This window comes from Lolium rigidum, chromosome 3, assembly GCF_022539505.1.
Source record: "Lolium rigidum isolate FL_2022 chromosome 3, APGP_CSIRO_Lrig_0.1, whole genome shotgun sequence".
NCBI classification, from domain to species: domain Eukaryota; kingdom Viridiplantae; phylum Streptophyta; class Magnoliopsida; order Poales; family Poaceae; genus Lolium; species Lolium rigidum.
This window is the reverse complement of record NC_061510.1, coordinates 21,133,731-21,155,825: the sequence shown is the minus strand read 5'-3', so window position 1 is coordinate 21,155,825 and position 22,095 is coordinate 21,133,731. Positions and strand designations below refer to the sequence as shown.

General features: G+C 45.3%; 3 protein-coding genes across 4 annotated transcripts; 2 read left to right on the top strand and 1 right to left on the bottom strand.

Annotated features, from left to right (window-relative positions):
• Nucleotides 1-3,868: 3,868 nt before the first annotated feature.
• On the bottom strand, nucleotides 3,869-8,480 carry LOC124695019 (ribosome biogenesis regulatory protein homolog). Of its 2 annotated transcripts, none has more exons than XM_047227920.1 (7): nucleotides 8,223-8,480; nucleotides 5,384-5,435; nucleotides 5,160-5,288; nucleotides 4,733-4,850; nucleotides 4,428-4,614; nucleotides 4,218-4,331; nucleotides 3,869-4,126 (listed from the first exon to the last, which is right to left on the bottom strand). In XM_047227920.1, exons 1-7 carry the CDS (start codon nucleotides 8,478-8,480, stop codon nucleotides 4,001-4,003), a joined length of 984 nt encoding a protein of 327 aa, XP_047083876.1. In that variant the 3' UTR covers nucleotides 3,869-4,000. The 2 variants fall into 2 exon arrangements, with proteins under 2 accessions (XP_047083876.1, XP_047083877.1); XM_047227921.1 differs by lacking the exon at nucleotides 8,223-8,480 and adding an exon at nucleotides 6,035-6,289.
• Nucleotides 8,481-17,508: 9,028 nt separating this feature from the next.
• On the top strand, nucleotides 17,509-21,279 carry LOC124695018. The gene is made up of 6 exons (XM_047227919.1): nucleotides 17,509-17,597; nucleotides 18,447-18,564; nucleotides 18,650-19,024; nucleotides 19,802-20,255; nucleotides 20,486-20,567; nucleotides 20,913-21,279. The coding sequence occupies exons 1-6, from the start codon at nucleotides 17,559-17,561 to the stop codon at nucleotides 21,114-21,116; spliced, it is 1,272 nt and encodes a 423-aa protein (XP_047083875.1). The 5' UTR covers nucleotides 17,509-17,558; the 3' UTR covers nucleotides 21,117-21,279.
• A 422-nt stretch (nucleotides 21,280-21,701) lies between these two features.
• LOC124694479 lies at nucleotides 21,702-21,983 on the top strand. Its single transcript, XM_047227463.1, has one exon. The coding sequence runs from the start codon at nucleotides 21,702-21,704 to the stop codon at nucleotides 21,981-21,983; it is 282 nt and encodes a 93-aa protein (XP_047083419.1).
• The last annotated feature ends 112 nt before the right edge of the window (nucleotides 21,984-22,095 follow it).

Below are 22,095 nucleotides of genomic sequence, written 5' to 3'. Positions count from 1 at the left end.
TGCGGATCCACCTACCAAAATTTAGGTGTGGATCCGACTTCCAAAAATTTAGGTGCGGATCCACCTACCAAAATTTTGGCATGGATCCGGCTACAAAAATATAGGTGCGGATCCGACTACCAAAAATTAGGTGCGGATCCGACTACCAAAAACGTAGACGCGGATCTGGCAACCAAAAACATAGGTGCGGATCCGACTACCAAAAACGTAGGCCCGGATCCGGCTACCAAAACCAGAATTTGAAATTTCCGGGTCTAAGGCGGATTCTTCCGTGGAAAGCTCCAGCGACTCGGATCGGATCTTTGCAGCTGCGTCCTCGCTCGGCGGCGGTCGTAGCTACATTACTTACCAGTGCGTTTCCGTCGAAATCAACGGTCTCGCAGATGAAGATGTGGAACCCGCCCGGTTCCGGCCTCCAGACGCCGCTGGCCCCACGGTGGGCGCCAACTGTCGTTGCCTAATCGACGGTACCCCGGAGGAGGGATCCTCACGAGGGGGAGAAGAAGTAGGGGCCATAGGGCGGAGTGCTCTCGGGACGGTGGTACGCGAGTTACCCGAGCTCGGAACACCTGCACGATGACAGGGCCTACTGCTGCTTGTCTGGAATTATCTGGGCGCTTTCGCGTTGTTACAATGAGTTGTGGTTGTGAACGTGCACGTGAACGTGAACGTGAACGTGCCTCTAGGGCTCCCAGGATCCGGCTTATAAAGGCGCACGGATCTAGGGTTTACATGGAGAGTCCTAGCCGGATTACAGGTTGCCTAACTACGGTACAAGGTCTTGCCGTGTACGTCAAGGATCTGCCTTCCTCCCTACGTCATACTGGATCCGGGTTCCACATGGGCCTCCATGGATCCGGGTTACTCCTGGACCTCCATGGATCCGGGTTACTCCTGGGCCTCCATGGATCCGGGTTACTCCTGGGCCTCCATGGATCCGGGTTCCACATGGACCTTCACGGATCCGACTTCCTCCGATGGTCGGTTGGGATCCGGCTTCCCTATCCTGGGCTGGACTTCATCCTTTAGGATCAACAGCAACTGGGCTGCCCGGTGGGCCATAAGCCATCACCACCATCTGTGGGCCACCCGGGCTTGCCGGAATCGGACCATGTCGATGGTATACCTATGAAGTATATCCACAACACAAGTGTTTTTAGCTAGAAGAAAAGAAAGAAAAGGAAAGAATGAAAAAAATGAAAAAGGGTTTTGCCGAGTGTTTACACACGGCAAAGATAGGCGCGTATTCTGATTGGTTGACAGCTTATGCCATGGATCGGTGACATGGCGAAGATCCGTGTATGGCTGGGAAAAATCAACGGACACGATCCGTTCAGCCTCCTACTCACCAACCACACACCACGTCCTGGCCATATCTTATCCTCAAATTGGACCAACCCACTCATATCCTTATCCTCAATGAGCGGCTGATAGAGCTAGCTACCAGGCTCGCCGCCAGGCATGGTCGGCCTCGAGCGGGCGCGCCGTGCCTCGCCGCCGGGCTCTCCTCCGACTTCCCCATCGTGTACGGCCGCCCTTCCTCGCGCTCGCCCGCCGCCGGTCAAGGGAGCCGCCCCCGTCCCTCCTCCTCGCCGGTCAAGGACGCCGTGTCACCCTCCGTCGTACGCCGCCGCCGGGCTCTCCTCCGATGTCCCGTTCGTGCGCCGCCGCCAGGCTCTACTCCGAAGTCCCGGTCGTGCGCCGTCGCCATCCCACGAGCTCGCCCAGCTCCCGAATCCCTTGGATGTGGCCGCCGCCGCCGGTCAAAGAAGTGCTCCCATCCCATCTGCCCGCCGGTCGAGGACGCCGCCGCACTCTATCGTGCGCCGCCGCCGCCCTCTATCGTGTGCCGCCGCCAAGCTCTCCTCTGACGTCTCCGTCCTGCGCCGCCGCGCTCCCTCGTGCTGGCCCAGCTTTGGAATCCCTTAGACGTGGATGCCACCGCCGGTCAAGGACACTGCTCACGTCCCTTCTCCCGCCGGTCGAGGACGGTCGAGGACGTCAGCACCGTCGCCATTTTTTTTTAATTGAGCAAAACCTCTATGCCGTGCGTCCAGGTAGAGCACACCCGGCAAAGAACTGAATGCACACGGCAAAGGGGGACTCACGGCAAAAGTGTCCAGCGCACGGCAACGAAATGGCTCACGGCACAGGCGATCCACGCACGGCAAAGAACACGTGCATGGCAAAGGGTCTTTGCCGTGCATAATTGCCAAAACGCACGGCAAAGATTCTTTGCCGTCGTAGACGTTGCCGTCTGATCTTTGCCGTGCGTTGGCGGACGGCAATGCCTTTGCCGTGCAATTTTTGGTCTTTGCCGTGCATTTAGCTCGCACGGCAACGTGTTGTTTTCCCGTAGTGTAAACTTTAGGCCTCGCCCATTGCAAGCCCGAGACCGATACTATTAGTCACTCTTCCTTCTTCGCTAACAGTTCATGATCATGGCTTAGCACTTCTTGGGGAAGAGATGAAAGGGGCATCATCTTTTGGATGTAAATATTTTTTAGTAGAATGACGTCATTGAATTTCAGATACAACTCACCATTTGCACAGATCCCGAAGCAAATCTAACTGGTTGGAGGCATTTTTCGTAGTTGCAACCTAACTTGCAACTAAAATAACTCAGTTACAATCTCACTTGCAACTAAAAAGATCTTTTGGAACCCAACTTGCAGAGTGCATGAATCATGATGCAAATCTGATGTTGCGGGAGTCTACTAAACACTAGCTTAGTTCTCATTATACTGAGAACTAGCCATTCTTATCTTCTTTCCACCATTCATTCAGCTTGCTTACACCAACATGTGTGATAGGAGTATGAAGAATGTCCAACTGGAAGGTTGTACGTCTAAGGTAAATATTACCGCTGACTTGCTACAACAAAAAGAAAAGAAAAACTACCAAGGCAAAAATAGAACATGGTCCAATGAACTTTAATAGAACTACTACCAGCAAAATAAAAAAGACCTGACATACCAATACCCACAGACATTGTAACAATTTTTTTCTCGAAATGGGGATAATACCCCAGATTTTGCATCAAAATGATGCATATGGCTGCTTTATTACCTTATTATAAGAGACTCCAGCGTTTACAGCTTATTAGAACTCACTGATCGACTAAAGTCAAGACAAAAATTAACCATCTAAATAAACAAAGAAGTTGTCCCAAGAAAACATCATATTTAATCTAAGTTGGTGCCGCCAGCCACACTGGTTGTAAAAATCGCGTGCGACCATCTCGAGTTGGTTGCACCCAGATTCTATGGCACCCTGATGATTCTCTGGTTGGAGATAAAACCACGTACGGATCCAATGAATAGCTAGAGGAATTACCTGCAAGAAATGTTGAGGTTTTGGCTTGTTAAAAACCACTTCATTACGCACATTCCATATAGCCCAAATCAAAGCGTAGACACCCACACAAATCTACAGTACAACATTCCTTGGAATACTGCTAAGCCAATTACCAAAAAGATGAGTGATATTAACAGGTGGGGATAAACCAAAAGTCATATATATTATGCGCCAAACAACCTTAGCTAGAGGGTATTCGATAAACAAATGTTGAATAGATTCATCCTTATCACAGAAAACGCATTCCTTGCATCCTTGCCAACAGTGGAGCAACCACAGCAGGTCAATCCTAGGGAGAGCTCTTCTAAGATGGATCGTGCTACGGAGAACAGAAGCACCAATTGTTCAGACCATTAAAACATTTCAGAATCGGACTTTTTTTCTTTTTTTTTTCTTTTCTGAAATACAGACTTTTCTTTTGTTAGGTTTGCTAAGTTTCATACCGCTAAAAAGCTTTCCAGAAACATTTCCCATATTCTGATAGATTATATAATACGTGCACATTCCGTGCAGCATTGCCACAGCAACATTCAGGTTCTTGTGTCACAACTAGCACCTGGAATGACAATATTTCTCCGATGAACTTAAACAGGACAACAACCATACAAAATCGCCTCCTACACTAAGGATGGATGATGTGGACCTAAGCGCTCTTCTTTGAAGATTTCTTGTGGATCTTCTTCCCAGGCTTCACCTTATCCGATCCGGACGACGATTTCTTCTCTTTCCTTCTGTTGTTGTCCTTCTTCACCTTGTACATCGTGATTGCCTGGTAACAAAAGTTATGTACATCTGTTTGTTAGATAGATGGTCTGGACTAAACAAATGAATGTACGATATTATTTGATTTCAGAGCTTGCCTTGCTGACATCCAACGGTTCCTCGAAGTTCTTGGCCAGTAGGCTGTTCAAGATTTTGTCATTTTGCTGCTTCTCCAGGTTGCCCATTCCTTTCCCTTCAGCCACAGGGAGAAACTGCAGAAAATAAACAGGTAAGCTGCTGGAGCTATCAACTTGTGAAGGCACATGGATCTACAGAAGGTGAACGAGTTTATAGGAGGAGAGAAAAACCTTTCTATGTTTGCCAGCTTTCTTAAGAGGCTTCTCGCCTGGCAACTTCTTGTCGAACTTTCCACCACTAGCCGTTGCTGAAGAAGCCATACCAGCAACATTCTCAAGGTCTTCCTTCTTAGATTTTCTAGGCAGATCAGCTTTAGTTCCTGTGATCGGAATGGCTGTGGCAGCAAGCTGTATATGACTGCATAATTTTTTTCAGAAACTATTATATTAGATTCTTGAGTTGCTAATGTAATGAATAACAGACAAAAGTAGCGTATGAGGTATGCAGATGATATTAGATAGCAGGAAAGGATTACCTTGGCAGAGCACCAACTTTTGCAGCATTCCTTAGATTCCCAAGTCTGTTCTTTTCTTGCTTATCGACCCTGCCCTTCTTCTCTTCCCTTCTTTTAGCAAATGGATCAACACCTGGTTCTGTTAACCAAATTTAATTAGAAGGGTAACAGATTGAGAAAATAGGTTTGAAGACACATACATGTTATAACTAATTACATATAAATTGAGGACTAGTTACATTCAGTCAGTCATAAAAGAAAAGAGCATTGGAAACTGATTACTGGACAAAATCTGTGTAAATAAGCAAAAGCATGCAGGCTGCTAAGCTTTTGTATCACCACACAAGATAACTACATAGATAATCAGTAGAGGAGAAGCTCACAAAGATTGCTCAACATGCTAAAGAAAAGCTTTGTTAGCTAGAGATAAAGGAGGCAAATTGCTTACCATCTGTCATTTTGGCTTCAATGATGGGAATGTCTCTGTCGTCATTAACGCGATCATAGCCATAATTCCGCTTCCACGAATTGGTTTGCTCATCCCATGTACGCTTGTTCTTCTTGCGGTTGACAATCCCTGGAAGTATGTTACTGTTATGCACTTATACCAGATCCAGGTAAATAGAATTCGAACAAAAGCACTCAAAGAGCCGGCAAGAATAACAAGTTCACCTTTCTGTTTTGCAAAAGCCTCCCACTTTGTAGGAGGCGCCGGCCTTGGTAACTGGTGACAGGAAAGAAAAATATTAGCTTGAGTATTCATCTCCCTTATTTCATTTTCTTCCTATATGAATACGCATACAAGGGTACCTCATACAAAGAAAGTTAATTATACTTTCTAATTCGTTGTGAGAGGGACAAAGATAATTATACTGTTAAATAGTAGCGAACACTGCATCTTGTTATGATGTGGTGTTGTAGGCCTGAAGAGTAATTTAGTTTATGCTAAGTTCGGGCTAAACAAAATTTAAATCTCAGGTTTACAATTACAACTATACTCTATAGTCTATACAGTTATAGAGAGATGAGCAGGAAAAAATTGCAGATGAGATGGATTCTTATTCTTATGAATCTCAGTAAGAAATGGACTGCAACAGCTTCTTCAGGTGATTGTTGGTTACCACTGCCATTCATTTTCTTGTAGCCTTTGATAGAACAAGACCATTGAATTAACAAGTTATTTTTTAAAATAAAGAAATTGGAAATGCTCCTGCGATGCAACCTCGAGTGCATCTACATTGTGATACTGCATTAGTTGGCCTTTTATGGCATTCATACTTCAAAAATAGATGTGGACAATGAGATGATCATTTTTTACCGCACCTTGCAATCGCTCATGCTGATCCTCTTAAACTTCTGTACAAGCCGATTTTTATATTCTAATTGTTTGTGGTGCATATTTCTTTGGTACATGCTGCTCCTTTGTGATGTATCCTTGCGTACATTGTGATTTGATGAATGTTTGTGATTCGATGAATGTGCCACATGGTCACCTGCATTAACGAGCCAAAGCAGTATTTCAGGTACTCATACTCCATCTCAGTGTGATTCAGCTTAGTCATGAAGTTCAGTTCAGTTTAGGACAGCTCAGTTTGTACTAGCACACAAGAGCAGGATCAGCATAATCTGTTTATGTGTATACCTGGTTGGTTAAGTTTATTTACTTAAAAAAATGACTCAATTGAGGTCAGTATTGTCCATGAACAGATGCGTGCAATACTTGAGAAGTAAGCAATAACCAATTTTTTTCCACGGGATTGTGCAGTTTTACCAAATCATGGTGTACAGAAACAACAACCTACATTTACATAGCAGCATGCTTTTTTTTCTCTCATACTGACTTTTTTTGGGACCAAATCATGGTGTATAGAAACACCAACCTACATTTACATAGCAGCATGCTTTCTTTTCTCTCATACTGACTTTTTTTTGGGTCATAACAGTCATTCTATTTTTGCAGAGGTATTCTTCTATGTTTATATCCCTTCTTTTCTTTGTAGGTAAAGATGTTACTACATGCATTCTCTGCCTATATTTGTATACTATTATATTTGTTGTCTTAACTCTCTGAAATTGATTCGTACTCCCTCCGTTTTTTATTTACCTCGCGTTCTACGTTCATTCAAAGTCTAATTTTGTAAAATTTGACTAAGAAAAAAAAGAAAAAAATATTAACATTTGTAATACCAAATGCATTTGAAAATATACTTCATGACGATTCTAATATAATAGGTTTTATATTATAGATGTTGATATTTTTCCTAAATATTCGTTCAAACTCAAAAGTTTGACTTTGACTAAACCTAGAATGCGAGGTAATTGTGAACTGATGGAGTAATTAACATTAAACGATTTTTTATTTTAGTATATAGCATAGCTAAGCTGAACAATGTTTCAAGCCAAAGTCAATACTTGGGTAGTCTTACTGACTCTTCACTTTAATTGCAGCCCTGTCAGAAGTTCATCCATGGCTCCTAGACAGGTTAGTGTCCTTCATTCCAAGATATCTAATATACTACTATTTTCTTATAATATACTTGAAATGATACTGAGGTACACTCCCCTACTTCTATACATGTACTATGTAGATGTAGGCTCTGAAATTATATGTCTAATACCGTTCCTCTTAAACATTTATAATGTCAGGTCAACGCAAAAACTACTACTTTAAAAATAACCGAATAGTTACCCCATATAATTGCTACTTGTGAGCCGACAAAACTCCTGTAAATTAGCTCGTGGAATAAGAAGCTGGGAGAGATTTAGATCTGTTGATCCCAGTTATGCTTGCGTTCAGGCTTGATACATTGTTTTAAGCATCTTATTCCAAATCACTTGCTTGTCAATCTTTGACCAAATGATTTCGGCTCATCAGGTACTTCACCGCAAGTGATAACAGAATAATAAATCCAATTAGTGTGCTTAAAATATGGCACTGCAGTCTATTAAGTAAACAGAATACCACAGTCTATTAGTAACATGTGCATGTTACTGCTCTATGTTACTCCCCACCATGACTAGTCTAAGGGCATGTGTGGCCATCTTGTAAGTGCTTGCTTTGTTTGCATAATTCTGAGTTTTAAATGTAATTGACTGACAACTGTAGAAGATTTCTCGATTAAAGAACGCAAAGCCTCGCTCAGATTGAGGTAATAAATAAGTGAATCTCCTTTGGAGCAGCTTAATACCTACCTTCACCACTCAGCTAATGAGTATCTCCCACGCGGCCACATATACCAAATATGAACTTGAGTGGGAAAAACATATATTCGTGTTTGTTTTTGCACTTCGATCCATTTCTTCTGTTTTTTACCATGCATCTGAAAATCTAATCTTCACATTCTTATATCGAATGGTGATTGCTATTCAAGCTGGTCTAAATTTCTTTTTGTGCAGCATACCAAGGACCATCGGCGTAGCCACACCAATGAAGGCAGCATTTTTTTTCATATATAGCATAAGTAATGGTTGATGGTTAATGGTAGGAGAGCGGAGATGTTATTATGCTTACATGCTTCTCGCGGGGGAGGCGGTTGGCGGGCGGGGGGAGGCGGACGACGGGCCCGTCGCGGCCCTCGGTGGCCGGCAGCGCGAAGAGGGCGTCGGCCACGGCCTGCGCCAGCTCCGTGGCCTTCCGGAGGCACTCCTCCCGCAGCTCCGCCCTGGAGGACGGGGCGGCGGCGAGGTGGTGCGAGGGGTCGTACGCCATGAGGTGGCCCAGGTCCACCTCGTGGTTGGTGGACGTGACGGCGGCTGATTCTTCCGCCATGGCTTATTCGGCGGTGTGCTGCTGGGGTTTGAGGGAGGAAAGGCGGCGGAGGAGAGGATGGCCGGGGCGGTGAGGGTAAGAGCGGCGGCGCCGGCCGGTGGTGTTAGTTAGGGTTTCTGTCGGGGAGGGCAAGGTGATCGTGTCGGGAGAATGGGGGTTAGGGGTTGGTTCAGAAATTGAGGCTGTGGCAGAGACGTTCAGCCCAGTTTGGCAATGGGCCGCCGCCCACGGTCTCTCTCTACAGCCTTTGATCCTTTTGAGTTCCAATCAACTAATTTCCTTTTACTCCCACACTAAAAAAACAAATTCCCTTTACTCCCTCTAAAAAAACTAATTTCCCTTTATTATCCTAAAAATATACTCATTTCCCTTTATCGTTTTTTCCCTTTTCTTCACTTCCAGACGAACATTTTCTAGATCACATATTACTGCACAAATTTTAAAATAGTACTTGAACAACTATGGATGGCACCCGCAGGGTATGGGTACGGGTAGAGCCATCACATGTCCGTACCCGTTGCCTTCAATTTTACACATCACCCATACCCATACCCGTCAACGGGTACAAGTTTTCCCATACCCATCACCCGGCAGGGTAAGTGGGTACCCGCGGGTAAAAATACACACGCTTACAACACATCAAATTGATTAAAAAATATGACATTAGGTGAAGCAATCCAAAATAGGGGTCTAATCCTCATTAACCTACTATCGATTGTGAGACCGGAAAGAGTGAGGTTCAACCTAGCAACACGAACACGTGATTAGGAAGAAAAATAAGTAATTTAGAATATCACGATGGCCACTTGTCAAATTTAGATAGGTGAATGGGTATGTGGGTATGTGTTCTACAATCCCCACACCCGTACCCGCTCTACCCGATAGGTATGATATTATCTCATTTACAAATCTATGGGTAATATTTTATCTCATACCCGTACTCTTGTTGGGTTGTTCTGAACAACAAGTTTAGCCTTTTACCTTGATCTGATCCAAGCCGGAATTCATCTAAGAGAACATGCCCAGAGTCAACACTCAACAACAACTACAAGAGATATCCAAAACTTCTGAAGATACAAAAAAAAACATCCTAGTTGGAAATTTAGTAACAAATAGACTTAGATAACGTAGTCAAATCGAGTAGGAAAGTGAGAAATTTTCAAACAATCGACTAGCAATTGGCTAGGTGCCTAGGTCCCGTTTTCTAGAAATAAACCGCTTGAGAATTAGATTTTGTGTGAGTGAATTAATAAATGGGATGGAGTGGATCATATTTATAAGCGAAGGAAAGGATAAAAATCAGGAATACTCACCGTGTGAGTGGGCAAGTGTGCAGTGGGTATATGAAAGAATTTGCACTAGAACCATGCACTAAAATTCATGGATTAGGAGGAGATGTAATCTGATTTTACTGACATTGTGGGCGCCCTCCCCCACCTTTGTGGTGGCAACGAGCAACCAAGTAGGAAGGGGATTAATGGAGCCGTGAAGGTGGCATTGATTTTTGAGAAAAGAAAAAAAACATAGCATAAGAAGCTTCATGCGTGGTTAGAGGAGAAATACCATAGAGTGCCTACCTGCCATGGTGGACTTAGTCAATTGTGTGATTGCCTCCTTGCATGCAATAGAGTTACATTACATACATAGGTTGAGGACCTATATCATAGGGGGCCAGGGCAGCCACCCTGGCTGACCAACCCAACCCCAGGAACAATCTTGGTGGGATGAAGCTGCAAAATAAGCTTTATTGGACTAGATCATCGTGGAAATTTGTTTATTTCTCGCATACTTCGTTGACTCTGGTGCGTCACTCCAGCAAGCACATGTTTCCCCTGCTTTGGTCGGGCCTCCTCACTAGGCTTGATCTTTTTCTCAGCAGTAGACTTCAGTTCAAAGATTCATTTAGCCATGCGCCCAGTAGAGAAAAAAGCTTGGGTTCAACGAGAGATCAACCCAAGACCTTGTGAAACAACAATGTCCGCGTCTTGCAAAAATCTTTAGTGGGAGGGCCTTCGCCAAATGTTTGAGTTACCAGATTAGATTTAGACGGAAGTGCGGGACTCGGCGTGCTGCCCACAATTAGCATGACGAGGGAAGATAGATCCATTGCCGATCGTGCCGCGTACGACTTTGTTATGCTACTACACGACCAGGGGCGGAGGTAGGATAAACAAATAAGAGGGGCCGGAGTAGAGAAAATGACTATTTGGGGGGGGGGGGGAAACCACATCATGTAGTACTAAATAGCAGGGACCTAGGCATAAGTACTGAATCTTAGGGGGCAGGCCTTGCTGGCCCCTGTCTCCGCCACTATAAGCGACGTCTGCAGGTCTTCCCTCCATTATATATTGCTACCGTTGGCCTGCTATCGCTGGCACCTGAGCAGATCCATTGCCATCATCCGCCATTGCTTACACCTCACTATAGTCTCTACCGGTCTAGCATGTCCCGAAGAACCACTACTTCAGGCTAGTAGGTGGCAGCCATGGTAAGGCTCTAACATAATTTTTTGATAAAAGTCTCTGTTAGTTATTCTCTTATTGACAATTTTCTAAAATGTGAAGCCTCTAAATATTGTGCAGATCAGTGTTGACCGGAAGAATAGAAGATTGGTGGTGTGTGGTCTGCATTTTACCCACGAGTACATGGCAGGTGTGGTTTTGCATAGTCTATGTTCCCTAGTACCGGTGTTGACGATTTCCGCTCGAGCTCTAGGGTGAGCAACTTTGACGTGTGGCACCCTTCAAACTAGAGCGAGAGAGTAGTGGGCTCTCTTTGGTATCGGAGATGGATTGTGACATTGCTCTTGCCAGCTGGAATAGACGAGGGTGTAATTCCCCTTTAACCGATGTTGGAATATAACTATATTTCTAGCCCTTTTCACTAGTTTAGATTTTTTCAAGGCAAGCCGTTGAGGGGATTCTTCTGGTCTGCATCTACTGAAGCAAGAAGAGGACAGTGTGCGGTGGCATGGGACATGATCTGCTCTCCGAAGATCTTTGGTGGCTTGGGCGTGAAGAATTTGAGGTTGCTGAATTTGGCGCTACGAACACGCTGGCGTTGGCTGGAATTGGAGGATCAAGGCAAGCCCTGGAAGGGTCTACAGTTCGCGCTGCCTCAGCAAGCGGAAGAGGTGTTTCGGGCGGCAATATCCTGTCAGCTAGTTTAGATTTTTGATTAATATGACTACTGCATCAATCTTATATGGTATGAGAGTCAAGAGGTCCCTGCTTATGGACTGTTTTAAAGAAGAATCATATTTACCCGTAGATTTGTTAGTATTATGCATATTGTGTAGCTGAGTTAAGTATCCACCAAAATTATTAGCAAAGTATGCAATTAAGTCCGCTCAAAGTAGAAAATTGAGGTATGACAAACACAAAAGGTTTACTTTTGTTCAGGATAATAGTTTGTGCATCTTTACGTAACGGCGTCCTTCACAAATAAGACGAAAACCTACATATGCACAACGACGTAGCTTATCTCGTCTGGTAGCAGTAGCAGTTCAGAGATCACCATCAAGGGAAATGCTTTGAGCTTCCATCTTTGGACTTATGCGTTTGCAACAATGGACCACGGAGGTAATGGCCGGCCTTGTTCCATCACGCAGCACCAATGACAAATGTCATGCTGTATCTTTTGAATCTGGTTGCCCCTTTAAGTTTCAACTTCCGGTCGGCGTGGATGTAGATTAATCAGATCGCACGTAATGAAGTGGATTATTACTTTCTAATCTGACAGCCGGACAAATTAAGCCTATGAGCATGCACCCACAGCCACAGGTTGACATGAACCCGTTGATGGTGACACCCTTTTGGTCAAAGTCTTACACGGCCAATCATCAAGTGATTGCGCGATTTCATGAGCCTAAACCCACTCAGCATTCTTATCCTGTCTAATGCTTCTCCACCAACAAATGATTAGGCATCTTTGTCGGAGCAATTTAGGAATGTTTAGCTGTACCTGTATGACCAAGAAAGAACCTACATTTTGAAATGAAGAAAAACGCTGATATGGAAATGTCGGGTACATCACAGCCATGAAGTAAGAATGTTGTTCCTGAAGTTATGGTTGCAAAAAGAAAGTAAACTCACATATATTGAATGAGCTCACGTATAATAGATTCCATCCTGTTCCTGAAGAGTCAAGATAGAACCATTCGTAGCTGGCTTTGAAGTGCAGCACACGGCGTGGTGGATCTAAAAACACCGGAATGCTGCGATCTTCGATAGTGCACAGCCTTCGGTGCCTTCCCTGCTCAACGACATCAAGACCGAAGCGCGGCAATGGGGAACACGGGAGCCCGGGGTGTCCGCCAAATCCTCCCCTAGATTAGGTCTCCTTTCTTGGATCGAGTTGTAGTGCGGGGTGGTTGTCCTTTTTAGACATGTACATATAACCTTCTTTCTATCTATCAATACATCGAAACGCAAATCTTTTGCGTTTTCGCGAAAAAGTGCAGCACCGTCAGATCTTGCATCGTACAAGAATCATACAAAAGGATGTGTCGTGTGTGCAGCAGTTTCAATTGTGAATCGGGAGGCGCCTTTTGGACGTTTTTTCTTTACATGTCCACCTTCTATAGAAATATCGATGCGGAGAGTTAATTCCACTGCGATCACAAAAAGATTGCACTCCCGGTCCAGTATCTGAACGAATTAATCAGCCCGTTCCACTGTCAGTACATGAAACTTTTTAATTGAACCGTAAATAACAAAAATATATTCAGATTTCAGAGTTCATTAATGTAAAAACTCTGTACGCTCCGCGTTCCAAACTGCACAGGGAAAGGAGTAGACAAGTCGCATTCAGAAAAAATCGAAAACTTCTGCGGAGCGTGTCCGGTGTCCCTACCTCGGCCAAACATATGTTAAAACTCTGCTATAAGTAGTGCCAGCACACCCTGATCCTAAAATTTGGGTAAAGAAAAATACCGCCAGTGAAATGTGGTGCACTTTACACCTAGAATCCAAGAAAAGTGTCCCTGAAGTCATGTTTGCACTTGCATAGAGAATGTTAGAATGTAAACTAAAATTTACTGTGGTTGGAACTTGGAAGGACCTCTTGGAATTTAGCACCTTGTACAAGGTCTTCGACGCAGATATCCTGCAAAAAATAATTCTGACCCAGTTTCTGTAGAAAAAAGATTGCGAGTTTAGGACAGGCTGTTTCTGCACCTATGTGCATAAGCACCTTTTATTTGAAATGTATTTTGAACATATTTTACAAAAAATATGTCGTCTATATCTAGACATGTTACATGCTCACAAAGTTGTTTTAGCAAAAAAGACGACATGTTTTGTGCCCCGTGTAAAAAAGGAGTTCTTGGTGCTAAAATAGTCTATTTCTGAAGATCTTTCTTTTATCTTTTTTACATAGGACATAAAATTATCTGTTTAATGTGAAACTCTACCTGCACGTGTAGTCATAGAACATGTTCCTCTACATGTGGATTTTTTCTCCTAAACATATTTTAGTGTGAAACTCTATATGCACGCATTGACGCATAGTCATAGAACATGTTCCTCTACGTGTGGATTTTTTTCTCCTAACCATTTTAACATTTTTAAAATTTGTTTTACACATACCAAGTGGTAACCGAGTTGTTTATTGTCGTTTATCTATACCTAATAATAAAGGAGCTAAGGTTTCTGCCAAAATTTTCGTCCAACTTTTATTTGGACCATTTTACCCTCCCACCAAATCACTTAATACTTCACATTGCCACCGTACCGGTTCGTTTAGTTTTCCTGCTATCTACCGGTTCACCTTGCCTCCACGCTCGCGCCACCATGGACCACAAGATGCGCTGACCGCTGCTGGGCCAGCTCCGCATCGAACCCATCTTAATCACAGCCTAACGATCTAAAGAGAGCTTAAATTAGTACCACCTCGCTTCATTAAACAGAGTTTTACCAGTTTATATACGCAGGTTTTCTGGATATCCACAAGCATCCAAGGAACAGAAAGGAAAAAACTCGTCGAGGTGCGGTAGCGCACCCCATCGATGGCGGCAGTGGTGTGATTATGTGAGCGGAAAGACTCGGGATCTGAATGGAAGAAAAGAACGAAAGGAATCAGAGCATTCTGATGGTGGAAATTAAGCAGTTGAACTCGTCAGGAAATCGAAATCGGGACGCCTCCCCTGGTCACACAGCCGCCGCCCGCCGGGCCCGCCGCCTCCGGTCAGGCCAGCGCCGAGCGGTTCCTCCGGCCGTCGTGCCACGGGAGAATCCCAGAAGCCCCCTGCCCCGACCCATGGTCTCAGACCAGCACAGCCCAGCGGCTCCGAGATCGTGGTCAGGAGACCAGCGGGCGGCCCACGAGGTAGATGTGCCCCTCCAGGCGGGCGACGAGATGGCGCTGCTGCCTCCAGACCCGGCGCCGACGCCGGTGTGCGCCGGTGTACTGAGCCTCTCCTGCGTGGACAGTCTGCTCTGCAGATCTGATGCGGGCAAGCCTCGCTGCGTTGCGTTCTCCGCTCACCTGCAGTTCTATTGCCAGGCGGAAAGAAAGGCAAGAACAGGAAGTTAGAATACCTACGATTGTGTATGTATCTACCATTTTACTACTACCATCAGACGAAGTGAGACAGAGCTGTGGAAGCATGTACAATTAAGCATAAAAAGCTTTCACTTTGGTCTCTCCAGTTTTTTTTAGAACCCCTGCCGATTTCCGTCCGGCTGTTGCTATTTGGTCTTTGATTCCTGACCGTGCGACCACCTCTGGCCTACTCTTGCCTTCGATTTGGCGGTCCGTTTTGGGCTATTGGTACAGGTACTACCGAATAGACAATCACTAACATGAATAGTTGCCTAATAGAGGGAAAATTTTAGTCCACCTTTGCCTTACGTCAAGACTAACCGATTCATGTACGGTGGCAAGTTGCTGGAGACAAGCCGAGCCAGGAAGCAAAAAAAGACAGTATATATGGTGTAAGCTAATTAAATAGAAGGTTGCAAGTAAATAAGCGCATGTAATATTTCTCAAAAGATTTTTTTCTCGGGAATGTACAAACAACAAGAACAAAAAAAATCATAGGGGTGAGTGTATGCGCGTGTATGTGAGCGTCTGCGTTTGTACTGTGTTTCTCAAAAAAAAAAAAAAAAAAATCCTTACTTCACTATTGGTTTTGTTCGAGATGTGAAATAAGAATCCAGTAGTTTGATCCATGTATGTTCCTAAAAAAATTATTTGATACAATATACAATATTACATGGCAAGTTCCTAAAAATATTTATTTAATACAATATACAATAATACATGGCACGTTGCTAAAAGTTTTATCTCCAAAATAAAGACACAAACATATCACACTTCACATTATTTTCTTTTATAATGTTAGAATAAAAAAAATGTCTATAGGAGACATGGCATTTTAAGGTCTCCGATACTAAATATAAAAAGTTTTATTTTGCTAAAATAGCTTACCAAAACATCTTATATTGGGAAGTAGAGGTAATAATAATATTCGAAGGCTAATGTCTTTCATGATGCACTTCTTAATTTGTTTGTGAAACTCTAAAACATAATTTTTTTTATCTGCATGTCAAAATCTAAATTTATTCTGTCGTAGCAACGCACGGGCATTCTTCCTAGTAAACTTCTAAAGTGAATGTACTCAATGCTCTGCATTCTAAACTGGCAAGCTGGAACTGACTGAAGCAGAGCAACGGGGCCAAGAATAGACAAGTCGCAGAGGAGCGTGGCCGGTGTCCCTACCTCGGCCATGGCGTGGACCAAGTACTTCTGCAACATGTGCCTGCCTACACTAGCAGCTTCATGTGTGCCTCTTTGGTCCTCCTCCTGCCACGTTCCATCAGTTTTTACTCGCAAACATTTTCTCTTCCTACGAAAGTTCCTCCATTATAGTATCTGCTAATGAACGAATGAATTAATCTGCCCATTGCGCAGATTCAGATTGTACCACCCCACACGTGCACTGCCAGTCACTGCGCCACACGACTTGCACTCCGTACAACTGCTGGATATAACTAAATTCTCGCGAGTGATTAGTAAAAACTATATATAAAGTAGAAATTTGACGCCGAAGAGTTCAGTCTCTGAATATCTGTGTGACTTGACCTGACTTGTTTCAAAACGAGGTTTAAATAGTGTTGCGTCAGAGCGTCAGGTCAGGAGAGGAGCCTGCGGCGCACGTAACCTGCTGTGACGCTCGCTGCCGTTTGCTTCCTGCAGCGGCAATGGTGAACGGCTCGAGACGCAGTAAATTCAAACATCATCATTTTCTTCTTCTTTTTTATCCCCTACAACTCTGAGAGCATCTCCACTCGTCTCCCCACACAGCCCCCACGGCCACTTTTTTTCATCCGGACGGCGAAAAACGGCCCAGTCAGGTCCCCGGTTCCTCGTTTTGATCCGGATTTGAGCCTATTTTCGTCCGGACTCCCCGTGCCATCCTCGGTTTTCCGGGGGTCTACCGGGGACTCCGGATGAAGCTAAACCAACTGCCCACGTCCACGTGTCTCCTCTTTCGTCCGGATTCCCCGAGCCATCCTCTTTTTCCCGAGAAACGCCGCTTGGGGAGCACACGACTGGGAAACTACTCCTCCCCACGCCAAATCTTCCTCCAATCCGGACGAAAATTTCGCCGGATTTGGACGTGGGGAGCGCCAACGAGTGGGGATGCTCTGATGAACCAAGCAGAAGAACAAATCTTCAGAGAGCATGAAATGGATGAGACAATCTTCAGAGAGGATAAATGGATGACACTCCAGAATGAAATTCCAAGCACATGATGATTACTAGCAAACAAATTGTGTCACCTTTGACTCACGAAACACGGGGGAAAGGATCCAACAAGATCTCCACTCGCAAATCCTCCTCGCAAGCCTCCAAATGCACTTCTCCTCGCAGGTCTTAATCAGCTCGATTGATTGACATCGTGAGAGGCATATTGTTAATCAATCAGACTTAGTAATTAATTAACCATCACCACCACCACTCGCAGTCTCGCCGCTTCTTAAGCTTCCTGTCTCCTTCTCCTCCTTCCCCCGCTTCTCATCGTCCACCCTTCTCAACTTCCAGGAGGAGCTACCGTTGCAGTGCCCGCCACCGATGGACTACGAGCGCATCCACGACCCGCCCCACCGTCAGGTATCGATCGATCCTCCCTCCGTCGCTTCCTTCCCGTTTGGATCTTCTCTGGGAGTCTGGTCTGGGCACTCTTCTTGGTTTTCATCCGTACTGCTTGCTCCCGAGCTCGAATCATGGCGGCCGACTCCCAGTCTCGGTGGTTGGTTCGGGTTTTTGTTGTCTCCTCCGGGTGTAAGCGCGGTTTAGTTACCCGAGATGCCATTGGCACCGGCGATCTTGGTTCGATTTGGTAGATTGTGCTGGTCCTCTCTAGTCTTGGATTCCTGCTGTTCGTGAGGTTTCTGCTGCTAACGTTGTTTTGGGAATCTTGAGGTGTGACCTCTCTATCCATCTCTTTAATGATGATCAGTTCTTGGAAAGCAGGATGTCTGCCCTGCCGTTGCTGAATTCGATGCGCTTTCTGCCGATAGGTCCACCTCTTTTTTTTTTTCCGCGTCTTGACTGCTCCCCTGCAGCGCTCTGCTTCTGTTCTTCCATTCCTCCCCAAAATCCGGCCTACATTTCGACGCTTCACTGCTGAATTCGCTGCTCACTTTGCAGAAAAGTGGTGTCTTTCAGCATCCTGTTCCAGCTGATGCCTCTGCTCTGCTCAATTTTGTCTTTAATTCGGCGACGACGATGTGAGTGTGTGTCGTAGCTTTCAGCATGGGATTGATGTGGGTCGGGTATCTATCTGTGCTGCACGGTTTTCTAGAAAGCTGGGGATCCTTTTGTCCATTCTCGCGTGGTTCCATCAAGTTTTGGCAATTTCTTCTCGGTTCAGTTCGCCGCAGATATGAGTACTAGCTCTCCCAACGTCTCGATCCCCTTCTTTCAGAAATCACTAACTTCCTCTCTGCCGCGATGCAGTCGGGCGGATTCTCCCCGGCCAAGCTGCGGGCGATGCTCCTCGGGCTAGAGAAGCAGCAGCACGACAGCGAGGACAACTCGCCGGACGCCAACGACTCCGGCGAGCTCGACGACCGGAGTAAGTCCCACTGTTTGTACATACAGCTCAGTGGTTACCATTTACTGAACGCTACTAACTCTTCGGTACCAATTGTGTTCGACAGGGAGCTTGGAATGCTCCACCTCCACAGAGATGTCGAGCAACAGCGGCCACAGATCGAGGAACCGGGCTCAGGACGACGACAGCTTCGACTCCGAGAGCAGCTCGTCGGGTCCAACTACGGTGAAGAGGTCGTCGGCAGTGTCCGCTTTGCTGCCGCCGTTCTCTAGACCGACGCCGTCCAAGTGGGACGATGCAGAGAAGTGGATTTCCAGCCCGACGGCGAACCGCACTGGCCGCACAGCGAGCGCCGCTGGGATTCCGCCCAAGAGGTCGGCGTTTGCTTTCCCCGAGCACGGAGCTCATCCACCGGCCGTTGCTAAGGTTGTCGCCGAGGTGCCGAGGAACACTGGTGGAGCCTTGGCTGGTAATTCAGTTGGTAAGCAAGAACTTGACATGTTTTTGATGTTTTTATTATGTTATCTCACACTGATTTACTTGATAACGCTTGCTATGTGATCATGAGCTGATAAATGTTGCTGTGTCGGTGACTTGAGAGCAATATCTCTGCTTGATGTGTCTGGAATATCCTAGCATGTTTGTCTGAACTTTGGAGGTTGAACTGGCATGTTTCATCATTGTTTATGATGTAGCACGCTGAGCTGGGTCAAAGATTGTTTGGAAGTGTTTTGGTTGGCAAATTTGATGTTGTTGGTTGGCAAATTTGAAGCTGTTGGCGCCGGCTGAGTCAGGGACAAGTGGAACATAACATCATGATACATTAGTAGGTGGTGCGAAAAGGCCCGACTGTGATGTTATCATTCTAGTAGGCTTGATGTTTCCCTTTCCTGAAAAGCCAATCTGCCATAATCCACTACTTATTTTCTCTAAATTTATTCAACAAACTGTTTCAAGTGGGTTTTTCTACCTGAAGCAGCAACCAGTATACCTGCATGGTATTCACTCTTCTTCAAATGAGGAGTTTGTAGTGAAAAATTGCGGTGCCAGACCTATATATATTTCAGGGATACTGATCTATTATTTACTACTTATAATCGACATGCTTATATCCTGCCCAAAATACTGACAGTAATAGTAATAAATATATTCTTGTTTATGTAACTTGCAAAACAGAAATGAAATTTCTTGTTTGCGCTTTTATTTTATCAATACATTTTAGTGTGCTGATAACATATTCTGTATACAATATATGTAGGTTTCACTCAGCCGGATTCCTTGAAACCTGCACAAACTGCTCCAATAGTCGAGGAACCAGAACACGTAGTTAGGTCTGTCTCGATGAGAGATATGGGAACAGAAATGACTCCAATTGCCAGCCAGGAGCCCTCTCGGACAGGGACTCCTATAATAGCATCTAGCCCTACTTCCTCCCGGACACCAACTCCGCAACGCAGCGTTGAATTCGGTGGTGCTAATGTTGATTCAAGCAAGATGGGCATGTCTGAGGAGGAGCTACAGTTGAACACCAGGAAGGAAATTATGGATCTCGGTGAACGGCTAGGCAAGACAACTATAGCTGCATGGGCAAGCAAGGAAGAGAGAGCTACTGCAAATTTCGCAAACGTTCCAGCAGATAAGGCTCTAGAAATCGACAGAGAGACCCGTGCTGCAGATTGGCAGGAGGCAGAGAAAGCAAAATATCTTGCAAGGTAAAATTTCTAACTATGTGCTAGCGGATATTAGTTTAAGTGCTTAACTGTAATGTCACTATACACAATTCGGTACGGAGTTCAGAAAATTGCATTATTAACAATATGTCATTATTTGCTAGGCCTATTTAGGAGAGACATTTGCACACTTGTGAAATATCTTCCTTATTGCACATTTCTCCTAAACCAGATTTATCATTCATCTTCTTCAATCCTGCAAATTCTTGTAGGTTCCAGAGAGAAGAGGTAAAGATTCAAGCTTGGGAAAATCACCAAAGAGCAAAATATGAAGCTGAAATGAAGAGAATAGAGGTATACCTTGAGATGCTGACTATATATTAGTTGATGATCTAATAATACCCTCTGAAACATCACATCTGAAAAGCATCGATGCAGTTTCATACTTTTGATGGCTAGTCCCTAATGGTGAAGAGCAAGAATCCTATTGAATACTCCTACTTGAATCTCTGAAGTAGAATCCTACTTGAATATAAAACTGTCAGTTCAATTTCTCTGAATTAGCAAATGAAACAATCTCTGAATATGAATGTTTAGTTGATAGCATTTAGCCAGATAGATTACAAGAAAACTGAAAGAGAAACTCAAGCATCCAACATGGCAACATCTAAAGGAACTGCCACTCTTCTGAAATTACAGGCGAAGATGGAACGAAAGCGAGCTCGAGAGCAGGACGTGCTTGCTCGGAAGCTGGCATCGGCGGGGCGCAGAGCGGAGGCAAAGAGGCAGGCGGCGGAGGCGAGGAGGAGCCAGGAAGCGGCGAGAGCGGAGGAGCAGGCGGCGCAGATCCGGAAGACCGGGCACATACCTTCCTCGTTCTCATGCTGGTGCTGGTGCCTGTGACCATCTTCTGTGTGTGCTGTAGTGTTTGAGCAGAGATAGAATAGTGTTCCTGAAAACCTACCATGTAAAATGCAAGTACTGGCTCATCGTTTAGTAGCAAGGAATGCAAGTGTGGTTTCACTATTTTCGGCCCCTCAATTTGCAGATCGGATAACATCTACGTGCAAAAAAGGGAAAAATATCTGTATTACATTAGTGGAGGGAAAGAAATAGTATTGGATCATTAGCTGTATCATTAACCGAGGGAAAAGATAGTATCAGGCTATTAATTTCGTAGGAGAATATAAGTGATAATAATGATGAAATTATCACCATTTGGAAAAAAATGATGAAATTATCAACTAGTTTTGGATAACATGTGTACCCACGTCGACCATGAGATGCGGGATCCGACGGCTGGAAATCACTCCGCGCCATAAAAGGAAAACATTCCCGTTCCATTGTCAGGGGCCAAGTGTCCTGCGAACTGTGAACCGCGCGCTGTATATAAATGAAACGGCTACAAAATCTCTCTCGTCTCGATCCAGACCCTGAAGACTCGCTCCCGATCATCATCGACTCCAGCCGAGAGATCCCGATCGCGCGATGATGGAGCCGCCGCCGCCGACGACGTCGCTGGACCACCGGGTGCCGGCGGAGGAGAGGCACCGGATCGAGCGGGTGGCGAGGTACGTGGCGCGCGACCGGGACGGGGACCTCGCCGAGGCGATGCTGCTGCGGCTGCTCAAGATCACGCGCAACGGCCGCCGGTGGGGGTTCCTGGCGCACGACCACCCGCTCCACCCCTACTACCTCCAGCAGAAGGTCTCCGAGCAGTGCCGCATCCTCCGCCCGCGCCCCGCCGCCGCCGCCGTCGCTGATCGGTGACCGGTCTCCGCCGTGCCGTGCGTACATCCTGAGGACGCGCGTCTTTTGCTGCCTCTGTTCTGTCCTGTTGTTCGTTCTTGTTTCGTCATCGGATCACATTTTTTTCTAGGAT